Genomic DNA, 26,450 nt, shown 5'->3' on the forward strand with positions numbered 1-26,450 from the left:
AATATAAATTACTTTCAGATTTGTTAAACTTATTATCAAGGGTCTGCACTTCTAAATATAAAGATCACTTCATTACTGACATCCTTGGTGATATGATGAAAATAGCACAGCTGTAAGTGGCAGATGAATTATGCCCGTATAATTAGGCTAAAGTGCAAAACTGCTCATCAATGAATAAAGTCACATATTAAATGGAAATAACGAAACTGTATTTGATACTCATTCTTTTATGTTGAACCTTTTTCTGCTGTATTTCCAGAATGAAGTGGTCCATCATTAATCCCCCGCCGTGGCGGAGGGATTATAGGAATGGTCTGCGTCCGTCCTTCCGTCCGTCCTTCCGTACTTCCGTCATTCCGTCCGTAACAAATTCGTGTCCGGTCCATATCTCCTAAACCCCTTGAAGGATTTTCATGAAACTTGGGTCAAATGATCACCTCATCAAGACGATGTGCAGAACCCATGAGTCAGCCTTGTCGGTTCAAGGTCAAGGTCAAAGGTTTGAGCCTGCCATTTTGTGTCCGCTCTATCTCCTAAACCCCTTGAAGGAATTTTATAAAACTTGGGTCAAATGATCACCTCATCAAGACGATGTGCAGAACCCATGAGTCAGCCATTCCGCTCAAGAAGGTCAAACTCAAGGTCAAAGTGTTTTGAGCCTTCCTTTTATTGTCGACTCTTTCTGCTTAACTCCTTAAGATTATAAACTTGGGTCATAATGATCACCTCATCAAGGACAATGGGATTACCCATGGTCAGCGTCATGCCGCTCAAGGTCAAGTCAAACTTAGGGTCAAGTTTGAACTTCCATTGTGTCCGCTCATATCTCCTAAACCCCTTGAAGGATTTTCATCAAACTTGGGTCAAATGATCACCTCATCAAGACTGATGTGCAGAACCCATGAGTCAGCCTTGTCGGTTCAAGGTCAAGGTCAAAGGTTTGAGCCTGCCATTTTGTGTCCGCTCTATCTCCTAAACCCCTTGAAGGAATTTTATAAAACTTGGGTCAAATGATCACCTCATCAAGACGATGTGCAGAACCCATGAGTCAGCCATTCCGGCTCAAGGTCAAGGTCAAAACTCAAGGTCAAAGGTTTGAGCCTTCCATTTATTGGCCGCTCTATATCTCTTAAACCCCTTGAAGGAATTTTATAAAACTTGGGTCAAATGATCACCTCATCAAGACAATGTGCAGAACCCATGAGTCAGTCATGCCGGCTCAAGGTCAAGGTCAAAACTTAGGGTCAAAGGTTTGAACCTTCCATTTTGTGTCCGCTCTATATCTCCTAAACCCCTTGAAGGATTTTCATCAAACTTGGGTCAAACGATCACCTCATCAAGGCGATGTGCAGAACTTATGAGTCAGCTCAAGGTCAAGGTCACAACTGAAGGTCAAAGGTTTGAGCCTTCCATTTCGTGTCCACTCTATATCTCCTAAACCCCTTGAAGGAATTTTATAAAACCTGGGTCAAATGATTACCACATCAAGACGATGTGCAGAAATTATGAGTCAACCATGCCAGCTCAAGGTCAAGGTCACAACTAAGGGTCGAAGGTTTGAGCCTTCCATTTGGTGTCCACTCTGTATCTCCTTAACCCCTTGAAGGATTTTCATCAAACTTTGGTCAAATGATCACCTCATCAAGAACTCATGAGACAGCCAGGTCAACTCAAGGTCAAGGTCACAACTGAAGGTCAAAGGTTTCAGCTCTGTATCTCCTAAACCCCTTGAAGGATTTTCATGAAACTTTGGTCAAATGATCACCTCATCAAGACGTTGTGCAGAATTCATGAGTCAGCCGTGTCAGTTCAAGGTCAAGGTCACAGCTAAAATCAAAGGTTTTACCCTTTCACTATCCATAGCAGTGGCGGGGGATTTAGCTGTCTTTCAGACTGCCTTGTTCTATTTGGACATTATCATTAACTGTTAAAAAGAGTCCTTACCAAAAAAGATACTGACTGAATGGCAAACAGGGCGGATCTAGAAATTTTCACATGTTTATGAACATGTATTACTGAATTACACAGAAAACTATTGTCCCAAAAATTACAACTTTCAGGAAGGAAAATTGAACAGCTATCTTCCCATTTATTGATAACAATACATAGCAATGCTCTTATCACTTTTATTTTTGTTGAAAAATTTAAATATTTAAACATATGAAACCAATTTATAAATTTAGCCTCTACCACCATCACTTGCACAGCATTTTGTTTACCTTCCATTTGTCAACTGATAGACATTTATCAAATTTAAGGGAAATACTTTTCTGCTGTGTATCAAGTTAATTCTGTGGAAAGAGAGTTACATTTGCTTTTGGTCAAAAACAATATGGCATCAAAAAGAAGATGAGCCATTGCAAACCTGAATATTGTTTTTAAATTTAAATAGTTTTTCATAAGAATAAAACATTCAACAACATAAAATAACAGTTTTCAGGAGAGTCCTGTTGAAGTGGTCAGAAAATTTTGTGTGCTTCAGTTTTAGTTTACCTAAACTGAAGGGTCAGGGCTGGCTTATTAGGCTATGTAAATGGTCAGGTGTCCATCATCAATCGTTCTCTGATTACATAAACATCTTTTTTCTCAGAAAGTATATGTCAGAATGACGAGGGTTGTTCATTGAATTCCCGGATGACCACTATATTTCTTAAACTATTTGATGCTTAGAAATAATAAGCATATTATACTTCAGTCATATCTGTATTAATGAGCAAAATTTCAATGTGATACGACTATTGGTTTGTAAGAGTTTAAAAATGATAGTACCTAGGGAATGGAAAGCAGCCCACATTGATGTCAACACTTTCGACATCACAAGAAATGATTGCTTCAGGGGCGGGGGAGCATTTTGGGTTCGACGAGCTCTTGTTACAATTGGAAATTTGGTAAACTGGACTGTTTGCCATTGTTAATCATGTGTAATTAGCACATTTATTTAGGATGGTATGACCGTGACCGTCACTATTGCTAACATGAAATACCCAATACATGTAGCTGTCGAACATAATCTTGAGTAAATATAAGTCTACTATCGTCTAGTATTTGGTAATTTGATGATATTATATATATTCTTTTTATCGTATCCGTGAATTAACAAACTAAAGATGATAGAAATGAAATCATTTGTGTTTATTCATGCGCATGAAAGCGCGTGATAGTGCAGACATTACTCTGACGTCATCAGCGATTCTCATGTTTATTTCCGGTTTTCAATAATTTTTAGCTCGACTATTCAAAGAATAGTCTAGCTATTCTACTCACGTTGGCATCGGTGTCACACCTTGGTTAAGTTTTTGCATGCAAGTACATATAGCTATCATTTAAAGGCATATAGCTTTGAAACTTATTTTTTCTTTTTCTACCAACCTCACTGGGTCAAGTCCCATAACTCTGACATGTATTTTGAGCAAATTATGCCCCCTTTTGGACTTGGAAAATTCTGGTTAAAGTTTTACATGCAGGTTACTATCTCCAAAACTAATGCAGATATTGAATTGAAACTTCACATGTGTCTTCAGGGTTATAAAACTAGTTGATAGCAGCAAGCCCCATAACTCTAACTTTCATTTTGGCCAAATTATGCCCCCTTTTGGACTTAGAAAATTCTGGTTAAAGTTTCGCGTGCAAGTACATACAGCTAATACTTAAAGGCATATAGTTTTGAAACTTATTTTTTCTTTTTCTAGATCAATTACCAACCTCACTGGGTCAAGTCCATACATCTGACATGTATTTTGAGCAAATTATGCCCCCTTTTGGACTTAGAAAATTCTGGTTAAAGTTTTACATGCAAGTTACTATCTCCAAAACTAATGCAGATATTGAATTGAAACTTCACATGTGTCTTCGGGGTGATTAAACTAGATTATAGCAGCAAGTACCATAACTCTGACATTCATTTTGGCCAAATTATGCCCCCTTTCGGACAGAGAAAATACTGGTTAAAGTTTTGCATGCAAGTACATACAGCTATAACTTAAAGGCATATAGATTTGAAACCTATTTTTAGCTCGACTATTTGAAGAATAGTCTAGCTATTCTACTCACCCTGGCGTCGGCGTCGGCGTCACACTTTGGTTAAGTTTTTGCATGCAAGTTCATACAGCTATCATGTAAAGGCATATAGCTTTGAAACTTATTTATTCTTTTTCTAGGTCAATTACCAACCTCACTGGGTCAAGTTCCATAACTCTAACATGTATTTTGAGCAAATTATGCCCCCTTTTGGACTTAGAAAATTCTGGTTAAAGTTTTACATGCAAGTTACTATCTCCAAAACTAATGCAGATATTGAATTGAAACTTCACATGTGTCTTCGGGGTTATAAAACTAGTTGATAGCACCAAGTCCCATAACTCTGAACTTTATTTTGGCCAAATTATGCCCCCTTTTGGACTTAGAAAATTCTGGTTAAAGTTTTGCGTGCAAGTACATACAGCTATTACTAAAAGGCATATAGATCTGAAACTTATTTTTTCTTTTTCTAGATCAATTACCTACCTCACTGGGTCAAGTCCCATAACTCTGTCATGTATTTTGGCCAAATTATGCCCCCTTTTGGACTTAGAAAATTCTGGTTAAAGTTTTGCGTGCAAGTACATACAGCTGTTACTAAAAGGCATATAGATTTGAAACTTATTTTTTCTTTTTCTAGATCAATTACTAACCTCACTGGATCAAGTCCCATACCTCTGGCATGTATTTTGGGCAAATTATGCCCCCTTTTGGACTTTGAAAATTCTGGTTAAAGTTTTACATGCAAGTTTCTATCTCCAAAACTAATACAGATATTGAATTGAAACTTCACATGTGCCTTCGGGTTTATAAAACTAGTTGATGGCAGCAAGGCCCATAACTGATATGCATTTTGGTCAAATTATTCCCCCTTTTGAACTTAAAACTCTTTTGATATTTAACCTTTTTGGGTAATATTTTCCTGCTTCTGGGACAATATTTCGAATAGTCGAGCTTGGCTGTCTTACGGACAGCTCTTGTTTCTTTTTCTAGGTCAATTACCAACCTCACTGGGTCAAGTCCCATAACTCTGACATGTATTTTGGGCAAATTATGCCCCCTGTTGGACTTAGAAAATTCTGGTTAAAGTTTTGCGTGCAAGTACATACAGCTATTACTAAAAGGCATATAGATTTGAAACTAATTTTTTCTTTTTCTAGATCAATTACCAACCTCACTGGTTCAAGTCCCATAACTCTGACATGTATTTTGAGCAAATTATGCCCTCTTTTGGACTTAGAAAATTCTGGTTGAAGTTTTTCATGCATGTTACTGTGTCCAAAACTAATGCAGGTATTGAATTGAAACTTCACATGTATCTTCGGTGTTATAAAACTAGTTGATAGCAGCAAGTCCCATAACTCTGATATGCATTTTGGTCAAATTATGTCCCCTTTTCAACTTAAAACTCTTGATATTTAACCTTGGGTAATATTTTCCTACTTCTGGGACAATATTTCGAATAGTCGAGCTTGGCTGTCTTACGGACAGCTCTTGTTATTCTTTATGTCTGTTCGCTATAACCGAGGGGTTTTCCATTGAATTTCGTCCTTTGGGACTGAAAAAGGTGTTCCTTCTAACCGAGTGTTCCTTATAACCAAGTTCCCTATAACCAAGGATTTTTACATTGAATAAAGAAAGAATTAGATTGGGGAATCGAAAACTGTTCCTTATAACCGAGTGTTCCTTATATCCGAGTTTCTTATCAGTGAGGTTTACTGTGTGTGAGTATGTCGTGTTAGAATCCAAATAAAAAGTTCCCAAGTGTGATTTATCGTAGAATAACCAGAGTTTTTTGTTCTTATGCGAAACAGTATATCACTCAGGCCTACGGCCTTCGTGATATATTCTTACGCATAAGAACTCAAAACTCTGGTTATTCTATGATAAACCAAGTTTGTAAACATTATTTCTTGAATAATTTTCAGGTATTCATACCTGGCATATGTAGATAAGGTTAGCAAAGTCATGAAAATTCAGCACTCACAACATCAAAATAAGAAACAATTTGTCTTTTTATGCCCCCTAAGGGAGGCATATAGTTTTTGAACAGTCTGTCGGTCTGTCAGTCTGTCCGCATTTTTCGTGTCCAGTCCATATCTTTGTCGTCGATGGATGGATTTTCAAATATCTTGGCATGAATGTGTACCACAGTAAGACGACGTGTTGCGCGTAAGATCCAGGTCCGTAGCTCAAAGGTCAAGGTCACAGACGTAAAAGGATAGTGCATTGATGGGCGTGTCCGGTCCATATCTTTGTCATCCATGGATGGATTTTCAAAAAACTTGGCATGAATGTGTACCACAGTAAGACGACTTGTCACGCGCAAGACCCAGGTCTGTAGCTCAAAGGTCAAGGTCACACTTAGACGTTAAAGGATAGTGCATTGATGGGCGTGTCTGGTCCATATCTTTGTCATCGATGGATGGATTTTCAAATAACTTGGCATGAATGTGTACCACAGTAAGACGACATGTCGCGCGCAAGACTCAGGTCCGTAGCTCAAAGGTCAAGGTCACACTTGGATGTTAAAGGATAGTGCGTTGATGGGCGTGTCCGATCCATATCTTTGTCATCGATGGATGGATTTTCAAATAACTTGGCATGAATGTGTACCACAGTAAGACGACGTGTCCCGCGCAAGACCCAGGTCCGTAGCTCAAAGGTCAAGGTCACAGACGTTAAAGGATAGTACATTGATGGGCGTGTCCGGTCTATATCTTTGTCATCGATGGATGGATTTTCAAATAACTTGTCATGAATGTGTACAACAGTAAGACGAAGTATTGCGCGCAAGACCCAGGTCCGTAGCTCAAAGGTCAAGGTCACACTTAGACATTAAAGGTCATTTTTCATGAAAGTGCATTGATGGGCCTGTCTGGTCCATATCTTTGTCATTCATGCATGGATTTTAAAATAACTACGCATGAATGTGTGGCACAGTAAGACGACATGTCACGCGCAAGACACAGCTTCGTAGGTCAAAGGTCCTAAACTCTAACATCGGCCATAAAAATTCATTCACAGTGCCATCGGAGGCATGTGTCATCCTATGGAGACAGCTCTTGTTTAACCATGTCATTAAAATGTGAAAAATATTTTTAGTATAATAAAAAGGATATTGATTTTTCGTAACTGGCATTACAGGTTGTCTGATGTATATTGTTCTGGAATCTAACCTAATTGCTCATTTTCAGGAATAGTTGTGTCAAAACAATGTCCAATCGTATATTGTTGATGAGAGAGCAGTTTCATCAAAAGTTGAAGGCAATTGGTTGCCCTGGCAGCTGGGATCATATAATCACTCAGAAAGGAATGTTCAGTTACACAGGTCTTGATGGTATGTTCTTATTTTTAGCTCACATGTCACAAAGTGACAAGGTGAGCTTTTGTGATCGCGCAGCGTCCTCCGTCCGTGCGTCCGTAAACTTTTGCTTGTGACCACTCTAGAGGTCACATTTTTCATGTAGGTCAAATAATAAGAAAACATTGTGACCTCTCTAGAGGCCATATTTTTCATGGGATCTGTATGAAAGTTGGTCTGAATGTTCATCTTGATGATATCTAGTTAAAGTTCGAAACTGGGTCACGTGCGGTCAAAAACTAGGTCAGTAGTTATAAAAATAGAAAAACCTTGTGACCTCTCTAGAGGCCATATTTTTCATGAGATCTTCATGAAAATTGGTGAGAATGTTCACCTTGATGATATCTAGGTCAAGTTCAAAACTTGGTCACATGAGCTCAAAAACTAGGACACTATGTCAAATAATAGAAAAAACAGCGTCATACTCAGTTAAAAACTGGGTCATGTGGGGACAGGTGAGTGATTCAGGACCATCATGGTCCCCTTGTTAATACTGAGGTATAAGTTCAGTTTTCTTGGAAGTTTTTACAAAAGCGTTATGATATGAAGCTCTCTTGTCCTGTTAAGTTGTACATCTAGATTGATCTAAAATTTAACATATCTTTGCTTTTCCATAGGCGAAGGCACTATCCCAACCATCCCCACCCTGACCAAACTTTGGCCTCCGGAACATATTAAAAGAAAATGAAAACAGTTACTGTGAAATCATTGATATTCATGGGGGACTCATTTTTGTGGTTGAGTCAATCCATGAAATTTAATCCCAAAACCAGTAAAATTCCCATTCATTTTAAGTTCGAAAGTTGAAATCCACAAATTCATATCCCCACAAAATTGTCGTTCTGACCAAAACCACGAAATTTTATGCCTACGAAATTGAATGATTTCACAGTATCAAAGGTTTAAAAGAAGTTCATTTTACAAGATGTGAATGGCAAGTTTTTCATGCCCCTCCATAAAGATCATGGGCAATGTAGTGTTACCACTGTCATGTGTGTGTATGTTTTAAAATCGTCTCTGGCCAAGAACTTTGTCACATGTTGTCAAATTTCAAAGGACAACCTAACAAAACAAGATTTTGTATGCCAGAGCAAGACCTCTAACTCCAAGATAAAGGTCACACATGAAGATCAAATTATTAGTCCCCTACTGGTTGAAAAACAGTTTCGCAAACTGTAGGATTTGTCATTCCATCCATCCGCAAATTGATGTCCGGTCTTTAACTCTGTCATTCATCTAAGGATTTTGATATTGTTGGGCACAAGTGTGACCCATGATGAGACGACGTTCCGTGGACAAAACCAGGACCCCTAGCTCAAAGGTCAAGGCCACACTTGGAGGTCAAAGGTTGCTATGTTTTTAGCTCACCTGTCACATAGTGACAAGGTGAGCTTTTGTGATCACGCAGCGTCCGTCGTCCGTCCATCCGTAAACTTTTGCTTGTGACCACTCTAGAGGTCACATTTTTTGTGGGATCTTCATGAAAGTTAGTCAGAATGTTCATCTTGATGATATCTAGGTCAAGTTCGAAACTGGGTCACGTGCCTTCAAAAACTAGGTCAGTAGGTCTAAAAATAGAAAAACCTTGTGACCTCTCTAGAGGCCATATATTTCACAAGATCTTCATGAAAATTGGTCAGAATGTTCACCTTGAAGATATCTAGGTCAAGTTCGAAACTGGGTCACATGCCGTCAAAAACTAGGTCAGTAGGTCTAAAAATAGAAAAACCTTGTGACCTCTCTAGAGGCCATATATTTCACAAGATCTTCATGAAAATTGGTCAGGACGTTCACCTTGATGATATATAGGTCAAGTTCAAAACTGGGTCACGTGTTTTCAAAAACTAGGTCAGTAGATCAAATAATGGAAAAACCTTGTGACCTCTCTACCGGCCATATTTTTCATGGGATCTGTATGAAAGTTGGTCTGAATGTTCATCTTGATGATATCTAGGTCAAGTTTGAAACTGGGTCACATGCGGTCAAAAACTAGGTCAGTAGGTCTAAAAATAGAAAAACCTTGTGACCTCTCTAGAGGCCATATATTTCATGAGATCTTCATGAAAATTGGTCAGAATGTTCACCTTGATGATATCTAGGTCAAGTTCGAAAATGGGTCACGTGCCGTCAAAAACTAGGTCAGTAGGTCAAATAATAGAGAAACCTTGTGACCTCTCTAGAGGCCATATTTTTCATGGGATCTGTATGAAAGTTTGTCTGAATGTTCATCTTGATGATATTTAGGCCAAGTTCAAAAGTGGGTCACGTGCCGTCAAAAACTAGGTCAGTAGGTCAAATAATAGAAAAACCTTGTGACCTCTCTAAAGGCCATATTTTTCATGGGATCTGTATGAAAGTTGATTTGAATGTTCATCTTGATGATATCTAGATCAAGTTCGAAACTGGGTCACGTGCGGTCAAAAACTAGGTCAGTAGGTCTAAAAATAGAAAAACCTTGTGACCTCTCTAGAGGCCATATATTTCATGAGATCTTCATGAAAATTGGTCAAAATGTTCACCTTGATGATATCTAGGTCAAGTTCGAAAGTGGGTCAGGTGCTGTCAAAAACTAGGTCTGTAGGTCAAATAATAGAAAAACCTTGTGACCTCTCTAGAGGCCATTTTGATGGGATCTGTATGAAAGTTGGTCTGAATGTTCATCTTGATGATATCTAGGTCAAGTTCAAAAGTGGGTCATGTGCCTTCAAAAACTAGGTCAGTAGGTCAAATAATAGTAAAACCTTGTGACCTCTCTAAAGGCCATATTTTTCATGGGATCTGTATGAAAGTTGGTCTGAATGTTTATCTTGATGATATATAGGTCAAGTTTGAAACTGGGTCAACTGCGATCAAAAACTAGGTCAATAGGTCTTGAAATAGAAAAACCTTGTGACCTCTCTAGAGACCATATTTTTCAATGGATCTTCATGAAAATTGGTCAAAATTTTTATCTTGATAATATCTAGGTCAAGTTCAAAACTGGGTCATATGAGCTCAAAAACTAGGTCACTATGTCAAATAATAGAAAAAACGACATCATACTCAAAACTGGGTCATGTGGGAAGAGGTGAGCGATTCAGGACCATCATGGTCCTCTTGTTTAGCTCACCTGACACGTAGTGACAGTGTGAGCTTTTGTGATCGCCGTTCATCCATTGTCCCTCTGTCCACAATTTCTTGTGAACACGATAGAGACCACATTTTGCAATCAATTTTAATCAAACTTGCACACAACTTATATTTGCATATCTCGGGTTCCTTTCGAAAACTGGCCAGATCCCATCATTGGTTCTATTTTTGGCTTTTGAACACGATAGAGACCACATTTTGCAATCAACCTTAATTAAACTTGCACGAAACTTGTATTGGCATATCTCGGTTCTTTTTAAAAACTAGTCAGATCCCTTTATGGGTTCCAGAGTTATGGCCCCTTAAAGGGCCAAAATTTGCTATTTTTCGCTTGTGAACATGATAGAAACCTCATTTTGTAATCAAATTTAATCAGACTTGAACACAACTTGTATTGGCATAATATCTTAGTTCCTTTTGAAAACTGACCAGATCCCATTATGGGTTCCAGAGTTATGGCCCCTTAAAGGTCCAGAATTTGCTATTTTTGGCTTGTGAACATGATAGAGACCAAATTTTTGATCAATTTTAATCAAACTTTCATACAACTTGTATTAGCAGAATATGTTTGTTCCTTTCGAAAACTGGCCAGATCTCATTATGGGTTCCAGAGTTATGGCCCCTTATTGGCTTTTGCAGCCATATAGTCACTTCATTTATGGCTTTATTTGATACAAACTTACAAAACATCTTCAACAACAATAAATCTTGGATTCAATGATGAATCTGTCAATCCAATCATAGGCTCCGAAGTTACTGTCCCTGATTGACCCCTGAAAGAGCCAAACTTTGTTAATATTTACCTTGTGAACATGATAGAAATGACATTTTATATTTGATTTTAACTACACTTACACACAACTTAAGTCACAAAATGAACTCGGTTCCTTTCGAAAACCGGGTCGATTCCATCGTAGGTTCTAGAGTTACTGCCCATAAAAGTGGAAAAATTTTCTATTTTCAAATTGGCCCTTTCAGCCATAAAGAGGTTTCATTTATGCTTTGATTTTGATACAAACACAGAATGATTATTTTGATGATGTCTAGGCCTGGATCAAAACTGGGTCATGTAGGGTCCAAAACTAATTCATCAGGTCAAATCAAAAGAAAAGCTCATTAACATCCTAGAGGCCACATTTATGACCCTATCTTCATGAAACTTGGTCAGAATGTTTATCTTGGTGATTCCTAGGCCAAGTTCGAAACTGGGTCATATGGGATCAAAAACAAGGTCACCCGGACAAATCAAAGGAAAAGCTTGTTAACACTCTTGTTCATTTGATGTGCATGAATCTTGGTCAGAATGTTTGTCTGCATAGATATCAAATGAATTCTTATCTTGGTTATGTACGTGGGGTCAAAACCTAGGTCACAAGGTCAAATCAAAGAATAAGCTTGTTTATACCCTAGTGGGCACAGTTTTGATTCTGTCTTCATAAAACTTGGTCAGAATGTTTGTTATCATAAAGTCTTGGATTATTTTAAATTAGAGTCACATAGGATCAAAAACTAGGTCACTAGGTGAAATCAAAGGAATAGCTTGTATACACTCTAGAGGTCACCTTTTTTGCTCCAATCTTCTTGAAACTTTGTCAAAATGTTTGTTTTTATGAAATTTTGGACAAGTTTGAATCTGGGTCATGTGGATTAAAAAACTAGATCACTAGGTCAAATCAAAGAAAATACTTGTTTACTCTCAAAAGGCCACGTTTTTGGTCCAATTTTAATGAAAATTTAATGAAAATTGTTTTTATTTCGATGTAAATGAGATGTGGAACCAAAATTTGTAGTCCTGTTTGGCGCCATATAACCTATACTGTGTTGGTGCGCCATAAAACCCAAATAAATAAATAAATAAAAAATGAAAATTGGTCAGAATATTAGTCTTCATGAAATCACTAAGTAAAACATGTTTACACAGTTATGGTGCGTTATTCAGGTGAGCGACCTAGGGCCATCTTGGCCCTCTTGTCTCAGTTACTACTGAATGGATTTGATTGAAACTTAAAATAGTTGTTCCACATCATCACCCACATCATATGACACAAGGTCCATAACTCTGACACCAATATTTCATGAATTATGCTCCCCTTTTACTGAGATGTTTATGTTAATTTTGATTCATTTTCACTATATCTGTTATTTCAAAAGGGATTTGAATCAAACTTAAAATAATTGTTCATCATCATTGCCTGCATCATTTGACACAAGGACCATCACTGCCACACCTATATTTTACGAGCTATCCCCCTTTTTACTTAAAATTCCAGGTTATAGTATTTATGAACTTTTCACTCTATCTCTGTTATTACCAAACAGATTTGATTCAAACTTAAAATAGTTGTACCACATCATCACCCACATCATATGATATGAGGGTCATAACTCTTACATCAATATTTTATGAATTATGTACCCTTTTTACTTAGAATTTCAGGTTAATTATGGTGCACTTCCACTATCTCTTTGGCAATACTCAATGAATTTAATTAAAACATAAATTAATTAGTTTTTCCAGATCATCATCCTCATCATATGACACAAGGTCAGTAATTCTGGTGCAAATATTTTATGAGTTATATCCCCTTTTTAGCTCACCTGTCACGAAGTGACAAGGTGAGCTTTTGTGATCGCGCAGCGTCCGTCGTCCGTCCATGCATCTGTCAGTAAACTTTTCCTTGTGACATCTCTAGAGGTCACAGTTTTCATGGGATCTTTATGAAAATGGTTCAGAATGTTCATCTTGGTAAATTCTAGGTCAAGTTCGAAACTGGGTCACATGCCATCAAAAACTAGGTCAGTTGGTGTAAAAATAGGAAAACCTTGTGACCTCTCTAGAGGCCATATATTTCAAAAGATCTTCATGAAAATTGGTCAGAACTTTCACCTTGATGATATCTAGGTCAAGTTCGAAACTGGGTCACATGCCGTCAAAAACTAGGTCAGTAGGTCAAATAATAGGAAAACATTGTGACCTCTCTACCGGCCATATCTTTCATGGAATCTGTATGAAAGTTGGTCTGAATGTTCATCTTGATGATATCTAGGTCAAGTTCGAAACTGGGTCACGTGCGGTCAAAAACTAGGTCAGTAGGTCTAAAAATAGAAAAACCTTGTGACCTCTCTAGAGGCCATATATTTCAAAAGATCTTCATGAAAATTGGTCAGAACTTTCACCTTGATGATATCTAGGTCAAGTTCGAAACTGGGTCACGTGCCGTCAAAAACTTGGTCAGTAGGTCAAATAATAGGGAAACATCGTGACCTCTGTGCCGGCCATATTTTTCAAAAGATCTTCATGAAAATTGGTCAGAACTTTCATCTTGATGATATCTAGGTCAAGTTTGAAACTGGGTCACGTGCCGTCAAAAACTAGGTCAGTAGGTCTAAAAATAGAAAAACCTTGTGACCTCTCTAAAGGCCATATATTTCACGAGATCCTCATGAAAATTGGTCAGAATGTTCACCTTGATGATATCTAGGTCAAGTTTGAAAGTGGGTCATGTGCCCTCAAAAACTAGGTCAGTAGGTCAAATAATAGAAAAACCTTGTGACCTCTGTATAGGCCATATTTTTAATGGGATCTGCATGAAAATTGGTCAGAATGTTCATCTTGATGATATGTAGGTCAAGTTCGAATCTGGGTCAACTGCGGTCCAAAACTAGGTCATAAGGTCAAAAAATAGAAAATCCTTGTGACCTCCCTAGAGGCCATATTTTTCAATGGATCTTCATGAAAATTGGTCAGAATGTTCACCTTGATGATATCTAAGTCAGATTTGAAACTGAGTCACGTGCGGTCCAAAACTAGGTCAATAGGTCAAATAATAGAAAAACCTTGTGACCTCTCTAGAGGCCATACTTGTGAATGGATCTCCATAAAAATTGGTCAGAATGTTCATCTTGATGATACCTAGGTCAAGTTCGAAAGTGGGTCACGTGCCATCAAAAAGTAGGTCAGTAGGTCAAATAATGAAAAAACGTTGTGACCTCTCTAGAGGCCATATTTTTCATGGGATCTGTATGAAAGTTGGTCTGAATGTGTATCTTGATGGTATATAGGTCAAGTTTGAAACTTGGTCAACTGCGATCAAAAACTAGGTCAGTAGGTCTTGAAATAGAAAAACCTTGTGACCTCCCTAGAGGCCATACCCTTGAATGGATCTTCATGAAAATTGGTCAGAATGTTCACCTTGATAATATATAGGTCAAGTTTCGAAACTGGGTCACGTGCCTTAAAAAACTAGGTCAGTAGGTCAAATAATAGAAAAACCTTGTGACCTCTCTAGAGGCCATACTTTTCATGGGATCTGTATGAAAGTTGGTCTGAATGTTCATCTTGATGATATCTAGGCAAGTTTGAAACTGGGTCAACTGCGGTCAAAAACTAGGTCAGTAGGTCTAAAATTAGAAAAATCTTTTGACCTCTCTAGACGCCATATTTTTCAATGGATCTTCATGCAAATTGATCTGAATGTTCACCTTGATGATATCTAGGTCAGTTTCGAAACTGGGTCACGTGCGGTCAAAAACTAGGCCAGTAGGTATAAAAATAGAAAAACCTTGTGACCTCTCTAGAGGCCATATTTTTCATGAGATCTTCATGAAAATTAGTGAGGATATTCACCTTGATGATATCTAGGTAAAGTTCAAAATAGGGTCACGTACGTTCAAAAACTAGGTCAATAGGTCAAATAATAGAAAAACCTTGTGACCTCTCTAGAGACCATATTTTTCAATGGATCTTCATGAAAATTGATCAGAATTTTTATCTTGATAATATCTAGGTCAAATTCAAAACTGGGTCACATGAGCTCAAAAACTAGGTCACTATGTCAAATAATAAAAAAACGACGTCATACTCAAAACTGGGTCATGTAGGAAGAGGTGTGCGATTCAGGACCATCATGGTCCTCTTGTTTAGCTCACCTGAGCAATGCTCATGTGAGTTTTTGTGATCGCTCGTTGTCCGGCATCTGTCTGTCAACATTTAGCTTGTGTATGCGATAGAGGCTGTATTTTTCAACTGATCTTCATGAAACCTCATCAGAATGATTACCTTGATGAAATCTAGGTTAAGTTTGAAAATGGGTCATCTGGGCTCAAAAACTAGGTCACTAGGTCAAATCAAGGAAAACCCTTGTGTATGCAATAGGGGCTTCATTTTACACTGGATTTTAGCTTACCTGTCACAAAGTGACAAGGTGAGCTTTTGTGATCGCGCAGCGTCCGGCGTCCGTGCGTGCGCCCATACGTAAACTTTTCTTTTTGACATCTCTAGAGGTCACACTTTTTACGGGATCTTTATGAAATTGGGTCAGAATGTTCATCTTGATAAATTCTAGGTCAAGTTCGAAACTGGGTCACGTGCGGCCAAAAAATAGGTCAGTAGGTCTGAAAATAGAAAAACCTTGTGACCACTCTAGAGGCCATAATTTTCAATGGATCTTCATGAAAATTGGTCAGAATGTTCACCTTGATGATTTCTAGGTCAAGTTCGAAACTGGGTCATTTGCGGCCAATAACTAGGTCAGTAGGTCTAAAAATAGAAAAACCTTGTGACCACTCAAGAGGCCATAATTTTCAATGGATCTTCATGAAAGTTGGTCAGAATGTTCACCTTGATGATATCTAAATTAAGTTCGAATCTGGGTCACGTGCGGCCAATAACTAGGTCAGTAGGTCTGAAAATAGAAAAACCTTGTGACCACTCTAGAGGCCATAATTTTCAATGGATCTTCATGAAAATTGGTCAGAATGTTCACCTTGATGATATCTAGGTCAAGTTTTGAAACTGGGTCACGTTCGGCCAAAAACTAGGTCAGTAGGTCTAAGAATAGAAAAACCTTGTGACCTCTCTAGAGGCCATACTTTTCAATGGATCCTCATGAAAATTTGTCAGAATGTTCACCTTGATGATATCTAGGTCAAGTTTGAAACTGGGTCACGTGCGTTCAAAAACTAGGTCAGTAGGTCTGAAAATAGAAAAACTTTGTGACCTCTCTACAGGCCATATTTTTCATGGGATCTTTATGAAAATTGGTCAGAATGTTCACCTTGATGATATCTAGGTCAGGTTCGAAACTGGGTCACGTGCGGTCAATAACTAGGTCAGTAGATCTAAAAGAAGAAAAACCTTGTGACCTCTTTAGAGGCCATATTTTTCAAGAGATCTTCATGAAAATTAGTCAGAATGTTCACCTTGATGATATCTAGGTCAGGTTTGAAACTGGGTCAGGTGGGGTCGAAAACTAGGTCAGTAGATCTAAAAATAGAAAAACCTTGTGATGTCTCTAGAGGCCATATTTCTCAATGGATCTTCATGAAAATTGGTGAGAATGTTCAGCTTGATGATATCTAGGTCAGTTTGGTAACTGGGTCACCTGCCTTCAAAAAGTAGGTCATTAGGTCAAATAATAGAAAAACCTTGTGACCTCTCTAGAGGTCATATTTTTTAATGGATCTTCATGAAAATTGGTCAGAATTTTTTATCTTGATGATATCTAGGTCAAGTGCTCAAAAACTAGGTCACTATGTCAAATAATAGAAATAACGACATCATACTCAGTTCAACACTGGGTCATTTGGGGATAGGTGAGCGATTCAGGACCATCATGGTCCTCTTGTCATAAAATTTAGTCAGAATGGTTGCCTTGATGAATTGTAGGTCAAGTTTGAATATGAGTAATCTGGGGTCAAAAACTAGGTCACTAGGTCAAATCAAAGAAAAACCTTGTGTATGCAATAAAGGCTGTATTTTTCAGTTGATCTTCATGAATTTTTGTCAGAATGATTACCTTGATAAAATCTAGGCCAAGTTTGAAAATGGGTCATTTGGGGTCAAAACTAGCAGGCTGTCTAGCGTCCCTAAAATTCCTACTTTTTCCTATTTTTTTTCAATTTGGCTAAAATTCCTATTTTTTAAAAAAAGTCAAAAGGAAATTCCTAAAAACGCCCTATTTTTTCACAAAGATTCCTAATTTTTTAACTCTTTTGCAATGATCAAAAAGAGAAAATGTTTTAAATGTTGTTTAAAAGTTCTTCTAATTCAGAAAAAAACAATTTAGCACAGTTCAAAACAGTGGAAAGCTAGGAGACGTCTTTTCTGTAAATAAAGCACTATTTCTGAGTTACTTTTATGTCAATCACATAAAGGTAAGCACATTACATGGTCTTTAAAGTCCATATTTTGATTTGAAAATTCCTAAATTTAGCCCTAAAATTTCCTTAAAATTGTACCAAATTCCTAATTTTAGCCCTATTTTTTTGTACAAATTGCCCTAAAATTAGCCCTAATTTTTTGTCGGGGTATGCTAGACAGCCTGAACTAGGTCACTAGGTCAAATCAAAGACAAATCTTGTGTATGCGATAGAGGCGGTATTTTTCAACTGATCTTCATGAAATTTTGTTAGAATGATTTCCTTGATGAAATCTAGGATAAGTTCGAAAACGGGTCATCTTGGTTTAAAAACTAGGTCACTAGGTCAAATCAAAGAAAAACCTTGTGTATGGGATAGAAGCTGTATTTTTCAATTGATCTTCATGAATTTTGGTCAGAATGATCGCCTTGATGAAATCTAGGTCACGTTTGAATATGGGTATTCTTGGGTCAAAAACTAGGTCATATCAAATAAAAAGCTTGTGTATGCTATAGGGACTGCATTTTACACCAGTTCTTCATGAAATTTGATCAGAATGTTTGTCTGGATGAAATCTAGGCCAAGTATGAATGTGGGTCATCTGGTATCAAAAACTAGGTCACCCAGTTAAATTAAAGAAAAACTTTGTGTATGTAATAGGGGTTGCATTTTACACTGGATATTTATAAAGTTTGGTCAGAATGATAGCCTTGATGAAATCTAGGTCAAGGTCGAATACGGGTTCAAATCTTAATGATACCTTGTGTATGCAATAGAGGCTGTATTTTTCAACTGATCTTCCTGAAATTGTGTCAGAATGATAACCTTGATGAAATCTAGGTCAAGCTCGAGAATGGGTCATGTGGGGACAAAAACTAGGTCACTAGGTCAAATCAAGGAAAAACCTTGTGTATGCAATAGGGGCTGCATTTTACACTGGATTTTTATAAAATTTAAGTAAAAAACTAAGCGCTAGGACAAATCAAAGAAAAATGTTTTGTATGTGATAGAGGCTGTATTTTTAGCTCATCTGATTTTTTGAAAAAAAATGATGAGTTATTGTCATCACTTGATTGGCGTCTGCGTTGCCTGGTTAAGTTTTATGTTTAGGTCAGCTTTTCTCCTGAACTATCAAAGGTATTACTTTGAAACTTGCAACACTTGTTCACCATCAATAGCTGACCCTGTACAGCAAGAAACATAACTCCATCCTGCTTTTTGCAAGAATTATGGCCCCTTTTGGACTTAGAAAATATCAGATTTCTTGGTTAAGTTTTATGTTTAGGTCAGCTTTTCTCATAAAATATCAAAGCTATTGCTTTAAAACTTGCAACACTTGTTCACCATCATAAGCTGACCATGTACAGCAAGAAACATAACTCTGTCCTGCTTTTTGCAAGAATTATGGCCCCTTTTGGACTTAGAAAATATCAGATTTATTGGTTAAGTTTTATGTTCAGGTCAGCTTTTCTCCTTAACTATTCAAGCTATTGCTTTGAAACTTGCAACAGTTGTTCACCATCATAAGCTGACTCTGTACATCAAGAAACATAACTCCATTCTGCTTTTTGCAAGAATTATGGCCCTTTATGGACTTAGAAAATCCTGGGTAGGACATTTTTTCTATTATACAAAAAAAATCAGATGAGCGTCAGCACCCGCAAGGCGGTGCTCTTGTTCAATTGAGGTTCATGAAATTTGGTCAGAATGATTGCCTTGATCAAATCTAGGTCAGTTTCAAATGTAGGTGATCTTGGCTCAAAAACTAGGTCACTAGGTCAAATGGAAGAAAATACTTGTTTACACTTAAGAGACCACATTTTTGGTTCAATCTTAATGAAAATTGGTCAGAATATTTGATTCTATGAAATCACTAGGTCAAACATGTTTACACTGTTATGGTGTGTTTCTCAGGTGAGCAACCTAGGGCCATCTTGGCCCTCTTGTTACATATAGAATTTCCAGTTCAAGTTGTGATGCACTAAAATTTTCTGTATGTCCAGGATTACCAAATAGATTTTATTCAAACTTAAAATAGTTGTTCCGAAATACCCGCTTGATATGACACATGGTGCATTACTTTTGCAGAAGTTTTCCATGAATTATGTTCCTTTTATACTGATTTAAATTTTTGAGACTTAAGCTGTTGTCCAATATCTATATCTATATTTGAGTCATTAAATATTCCAGTGACAGCTTCAGCTTCCTCAGATGTGCCAAATTTCACTATCCAGCATTGAAATAGTTGAGCGCACTGTCTCCTGTGACAGCTCTTGTTTATACGCCTGTTTGAAAAATGGGACATACTAAGGGAATGTCCTGGCAGGCGGGTGGGCGCTGTCCACAAACTTTAATCGGAGCATAATCTTGTTCATGCATAGAGGGATTTCGATGTAAATAATGTTATTAAACAGTCATAGATCCTTCACGTCGATGTCACACCTTGGTTAAAGTTTGGCATGCAAGTACGTATAGCTATCATTTAAAGACGTATAGCTTAAAAGTCCCATAACTCTTGACATGTATTTTGGCCAAATTATGCCCCTTTTTGACTTAGAAAGGCCTGGTTAAAGTTTTGTGTGCAAGTTACTATCTCCAAAACTAATGCATTGGCTCCGATTAAAGTTTGTGGCATATACTGATTTGAAACTTCATGTGTCTTCAGGGTTATAAAACTAGATGACATTGGTTCTAAACATTCTTATTAGCTCCACTATTCGGAGAATAGGGGGGCTATACTACTCGCCCTGGCGTTGGCGTGATCCTTCTTGGTTAAAGTTTTTCGGCAACCTTTGTTTTTCTGTCATATCTTTGTTACTATTGCTTATATCTTACTGTAACTTCACATAAACATTGTCAAGTGTACAAATAATGTATACCCAAGGCCAAGGTCACCAAGGTGTTATACTTAGGTTATTTTTAAGGTTAAAGTTTTTCGGCAACCTTTGTTTTTCTGTCATATCTTTTTGTTACTATTAGTTTAGTTTATACTAATTTGTTTTAGCTCGATTGTGATAAAAGCTTCAAGCTTATTGGAACCACTCTCGAGTCCGCTTCCTGGAAAAACCAGTACTGGTGTCATATGAGAAGTCATGGTCGTGACCCCAGTGGGGCTCGAACCCACGACCCCTGGATTGAGCGGCCGACACCTTATCCACTAGACCACCGCTCCCCTTTTGTTACTATCGCTTCCCTTTTGTTACTATTGCTTATATCTTACTGTAACTTCATATAAACATTGTCCAGTATACAAACAAAGTATGTGTAGGGGCTGAGCCCATTATATCCAAGGTCAAGGTCACCAAGGTGTTATACTTAGGTTATTTTTAAGGTTAAAGTTTTTTGGCAACCTTTGTTTTTCTGTCATATCTTTGTTACTATTGCTTATATCTTAGTGTAACTTCACATAAACATTGTCCAGTATGCAGACAAAGTATTTATAGGGACTGGGCCCATTATACCCAAGGTCAAGGTCACCAAGGTGTTATACTTCGGTTATTTTTAAGGTTAAAGTTTTTTGGCAACCTTTGTTTTTCTGTCATATCTTTGTTACTATTGCTTATATCTTACTGTAACTTCACATAAACATTGTCCAGTATGCAAACAAAGTATGTATAGGGACTGGGCCCATTATACCCGAGGTCAAGGTCACCAAGGTGTTATACTTAGGTTATTTTTAAGGTTAAAGTTTTTTGGCAACCTTTGTTTTTCTGTCATATCTTTGTTACTATTGCTTATATCTTACTGTAACTTTACATAAACATTGTCTAGTGTGCAAACAAAGTATGTACTGGGACTGGGCCCATTTTATCCAAGGTAAAGATCACCAAGGTTTTATACTTGGAATTATTTTCATGTTAAATTTTTTCGAAAGCTTTATTTATAGACATATCTTTGGTACTTTAAAAGATAATGACTTGAAATTAAAAATATTTGTTTATAATCATCATCTGCATGTGTGGTTACATACCCCATAACTCTAATTGTATTTTTGACAGAATTATGCCACTTTTGTACTTAAACTTTTTTTGCAGTCTTCGCTTTCTGGATATTACTTTAATGCAATATAAGATAAAGACTTAAAACTTAAAATGTATCTTTATCACCATCATCTGCATGTGTGGTAACAATCCCCATAACTCTAATTGTATTTTTGACCAAATTATGCCCCTTTCATACTTAAAATTTTTAACAAACCTCGTTTTCTGGACATAACTTTTGCACTATATAAGATAATAACTTGAAACTCAAAATATATCTTTACCATCATCATCTGCATTTGTTGTAACAATCCTAATAACTCTTATTTGTGTATTTGATGGAATTGTGCCCCTTGGTGTATCTTCCTTTTAAAGTAGAGGTCTCTTATTCAGACATATATTCATTTTACTGTCAAATCCCCGAATAGTGGAGCGCGCTGTCTTACGGACAGCTCTTGTATTTTTAGAGCAATGCCCCATTAAGGATACCAATACTGAAAATAAATCTATTTGAAGTTTAAAAATATCATTGTGATTATGTTAACCCTTACCCTGCTATATTTCTACAATGGACTTGTCTATCTTTCAGTTTGGACAATGCCATTAACTGTTAAAAGGGGTAATTACCAAAAAGATATTCACTGAATGGGGAACAGTACAGATCTTGATCAGACTGCATAGATGCGCAGGCTGACCATGATCTACACTTGTCACAAAGTCAGAATCATTTATGTCCAGCATGATAAAGGTTAAAAGAGTACTGTAATAAAGCAAGCTTTAATTGAATTTGCTTTTCTCTTTTTAGAAAAACAGTGTAAGCAACTGAAGGAGAAGTACCATATCTACATAATGAAGTCTGGAAGGATCAATATGTGTGGTCTCACTCCATCGAATATTGACTACGTTACCAAAGCAATATTCAACGTAGTCACAGAATCACTGGGTGAAAAGCAAGCTAAAATATAGGTCAAGGTCATAGGTTTTGGAGATTAAATGATTGTTCCATTTCACATTATCTCGGGGAGAAAAACCTATACTTGACTTAATTTATTCTTAAAGAAAATTAGAACTAGTGCTGAATGCATGAAAGGTGACATGGTAAATATTCTTTAAGACTCGGAGCTGGAATTTAAATTATCATAGTGAGAAAAACCTTACACTTTCCAAATACTGTAAAATCATTTTTATTCGCGTAGGACGAATTTTCGCGTATTTCGCGCTAGGACCGTTGCGCGAATTTAAGACCACGCTATTATCATTTTTTGATTATATTTTTCCCTTTCTAAAATTGAAAATGCGCGAATTTAAGCCCGCGCGAAACTCCTTCACGTTTGTGCGAAATTTCATGTCAGCGAATTTAAATGATTTCACAGTATTGTATGTAGTCATCTCTTAGGTATATGAATGTATATCAGAAATGTTTACATGTGCAAAAAAATGTCACTTTCTGTCTAAATAGATAAAGAGTTGTGTGTTCCCCCACATTATGTGGTGTTGTTAAAGCTCTGTTGTTTTGTTTTTGATTGTTTGACCTCACTTTTTCAGGATATTATTTGCTAGGGTATGTCTAGTGGGATAATAAATGACAGAGATCTCTGTCTGTGATACAACAACAAAAAATGCTGAAATTCTGTCTGTTTATACTGCTTATAAAAATTGTAGAAATTTGTAAATAATCCTGTATGGATATATTGATTTCTTTGGTGTATATATGCCAGTACCAGTACTGATTTATGCATTGGTTTTACAATGAATTGAACTACACCTCTTGAAGATTACCAACATTGAAACACATTTGGAGAAATGCAGACAGACTTAGCCGAAAATTACTGGTAAAATAGTCTACCATGAATATTAATGCTTATACAGTATATCAGTGAAAATGCCAAATTCTATGGTTACCATGGATAAGAGATGGTAGTGAATGTATGATCTGGAAGGTGCTTTAGGACTGTATGGAATTTAAGGCCATTATCAAGTCCTAGTCGGAATGGTGCTTCAGGGTTCAATGAATTTAAGACTCATGATCAATTCCTGGTCCGTATGGTCCATTAGGACTCCATTAATTAAGATCATGGTCAATTCATGGTCTATATGGTCCATTAGGACTCCATGAGTTAAGACCATGATAAATTCAAAGTCTGACTGATGTTTAAATTGAACATGATAAAATGATGACTACTGTGAATATACTTCTTTTATATTTTCAGTGTTGGGAAATGTTAATATCATTGATAAAATAGGAAAACTTTACAGATGAATAATCTTTTTATTTTGCTATGGTTACTTACTGACAGGAGGATATCTGTTTGTTATTGCAGATGTTAGTTGATTTCTTTTATATTGTTGTATAGTCAATTTGAATTATGGCATTTATATGATTTAATTATATATGAAATGGGATGTAACTGCATCATGTTAATTACTAACCTATTGTTTAAGATGCATTTTTGTTGGCATGATAGTGGAAAGATATGAAAGAATACTTGTACTTGCATTGGAAAGGGTTCCAAATCTTAAAATGTGTAACATTATGTCAGAGTGTATTTACAATATGTAATACTAGTTTTAAAACACCTTTTTGTATACTTAATAATAAAATGTGTTGAAAGTTTTGGACATTTATATGAAAACTCAGAAGTTCATAATGTTGAGCATAATGCGAGGAGAATCTGCGAGATACTGGTACAGGACACAAAACAACTTGCATTTAAGTTTCAGTGAGATTCTGGGATGTACAAAAACCTTCCCAACTCACCCCAGCAGAGCCACAGCCTTATTAACACAGATGCTTCAAAGTGTTGACAGCGTTCTAAATGATCATTTTAAGCTGTCGGCTGGGAAAGGGTAGACTAGTAATTGAATTTCATGGTTATAATGGTCCATTGACATGAAAACTGACTCAGAGATTTACTCTACAACTGCTTTCCTAATAGATAGATAACTTACCACTGTTAACAAAAGATGTGAACTGTTTTAAAAGTATTTTTTGTTAAATGTGCATACATTTGTACATTTAAAGATTATTTCTTGGAGTGTTGATAAGTTTAAATTGAAAATAGGAATGGTGTTCACCATGCAACAGTCAAATTCAGTCAGTTTGTCTGGCTTTATTAAAAAGAAATATATTTATTGCAGTGGCTTTTTTTTTTTAACTAGATATTGCTAGAATTGATCCAGCTTTGCACATACTGATAATCTTCACAAGCAAATTGAATGTAGGTTAGTAGCTTTATCACAGAGTAAAGTAAAGCACACAATATCATATTATTATTTCTTTGTATTTACATAAACAGTTGCAAGATACATATTATATGAAGTAATGGTTGATGTTTTAAGCCTTTTTACCTATATTTTTTTCTTCATATTAATCAGTTTATCTTTTTGAAATATGTGTTACAGGGTGGTATGGCATGTGCTTTGATAGGGTTTACTTTTTTCAGCAGTATTGTAATGTTATTTTCTAACATTTGGCTGTTAAGCAATTTTTACAAATCAGTCCTGTAAGATAGTCTTGTAGGAATGCATTTACATAGAATGGTATTTCTTGTTCTTTTTTAAGCATTGTGCCATAAGGGTGTGTTGAAATGTGCTGGAAGACTTTTATTTTGCATTTATCACCTATAGGACTGGAATATACTTAAAAATTTGATAAATTCTTATCTCCTTTTCCTTTAAGTGTATTTATGTATTGGAAGTCTCAATATATATAATATTAAATATTTTATTATTGATGTGATTTTTCTGCAGTTCTGCACTTGTCTTAAAAGATATGTATAGAAATAGATTTGCAATTCATTCATTATGGAAAAAAAATGGACACTATTTTTAAATTAACTTTTCACTTTGCATGTGATAGAAAATATGTCCCTTTGTTGTACTAAATGTCACACACAGTAACATGTTAGTGTATGATACATGTTGTGTAATAACTAGATCTTCAAGCTTACATTATAAAAATTAATTAGTGAACATGCAGATTTAAGCGATCTTACAAAAATCCAGGTTTCCTTTAAGGGAATGCCCGTACAGACAAAATTACAGTATAACAGCATTAATACAGAATGTTGATGAGGCTAGCCACACACTATTTGTTCATTCTGAAAGCTTATTTACACTGTTTATCGGGCATTTAGTAAAGTTTTAATGGCTGTGTTACTTTTTCTGATGTTTTTAATTTGTACTTCCCATAATATTGATATGCTAAATATATTCCAGATTTAAAAAATGTGTTTTTATGACTGTATTTAGGAAATATGTGCAAAATCTGTTGAAAACTATTCTGCTAGTGCCAAGCATTCTATTATTTGGTAGTGATTATTTCCTTTGAAATTAAAATGATTTCTATGCATCTTGTGTTGTTGTTAATTTCATGCTAGTTTGGCTGATGATCTGGGAACACTTCAGTGCTAAAGAAAAAAATCAACAATTTTAGTGCTCCCTCCCCTTTCACATACAAGAATTAGGGGTGGCATTAAGAGTTGCACTTGTCTGCATTTGTGTTGGCCGTTTCAGCCATATAGATGTTTCATTTATGCTTTGATTTGATACAAACTTGCACATAATGTTTATCTTGATGATCTGTAGGCCAAGTTCGAAACTGGGTTATGTGGGGTCAAAAACTAGGACACCCACTCAAATCAAAAGAAAAAGCTTGTTAACACCATAGAGTCCACACTTGTGTCCCTATCTTCATGAAACTTGGTCAGAATGTTTATCTTGATGATTTCAAGGCCATGTTTAACAGGTAAGCGATATAGGGTCATCATGACCCTCTTGTTGTTTTTCATGATTTGAAATTTTAGGTATTATCCCTACAT

General features: G+C 36.5%; 1 protein-coding gene across 1 annotated transcript in view; it reads left to right on the forward strand.

Moving 5' to 3' along the window:
• LOC123546382 (aspartate aminotransferase, cytoplasmic-like) overlaps nucleotides 1-25,981 on the forward strand; it is a 69,511-nt gene extending 43,530 nt beyond the window's left edge. Inside the window, exons 7-8 of the mRNA XM_045332602.2 lie at nucleotides 7,215-7,357; nucleotides 22,436-25,981. Of these exons, the coding sequence (XP_045188537.1) occupies nucleotides 7,215-7,357; nucleotides 22,436-22,596 (304 nt within the window). The 3' untranslated portion in view covers nucleotides 22,597-25,981. The remainder of the gene's footprint in view (nucleotides 1-7,214; nucleotides 7,358-22,435) is intronic.
• Nucleotides 25,982-26,450: the final 469 nt, after the last annotated feature.

The sequence above is a fragment of the Mercenaria mercenaria genome, chromosome 9, assembly GCF_021730395.1.
Source record: "Mercenaria mercenaria strain notata chromosome 9, MADL_Memer_1, whole genome shotgun sequence".
NCBI lineage: Eukaryota > Metazoa > Mollusca > Bivalvia > Venerida > Veneridae > Mercenaria > Mercenaria mercenaria.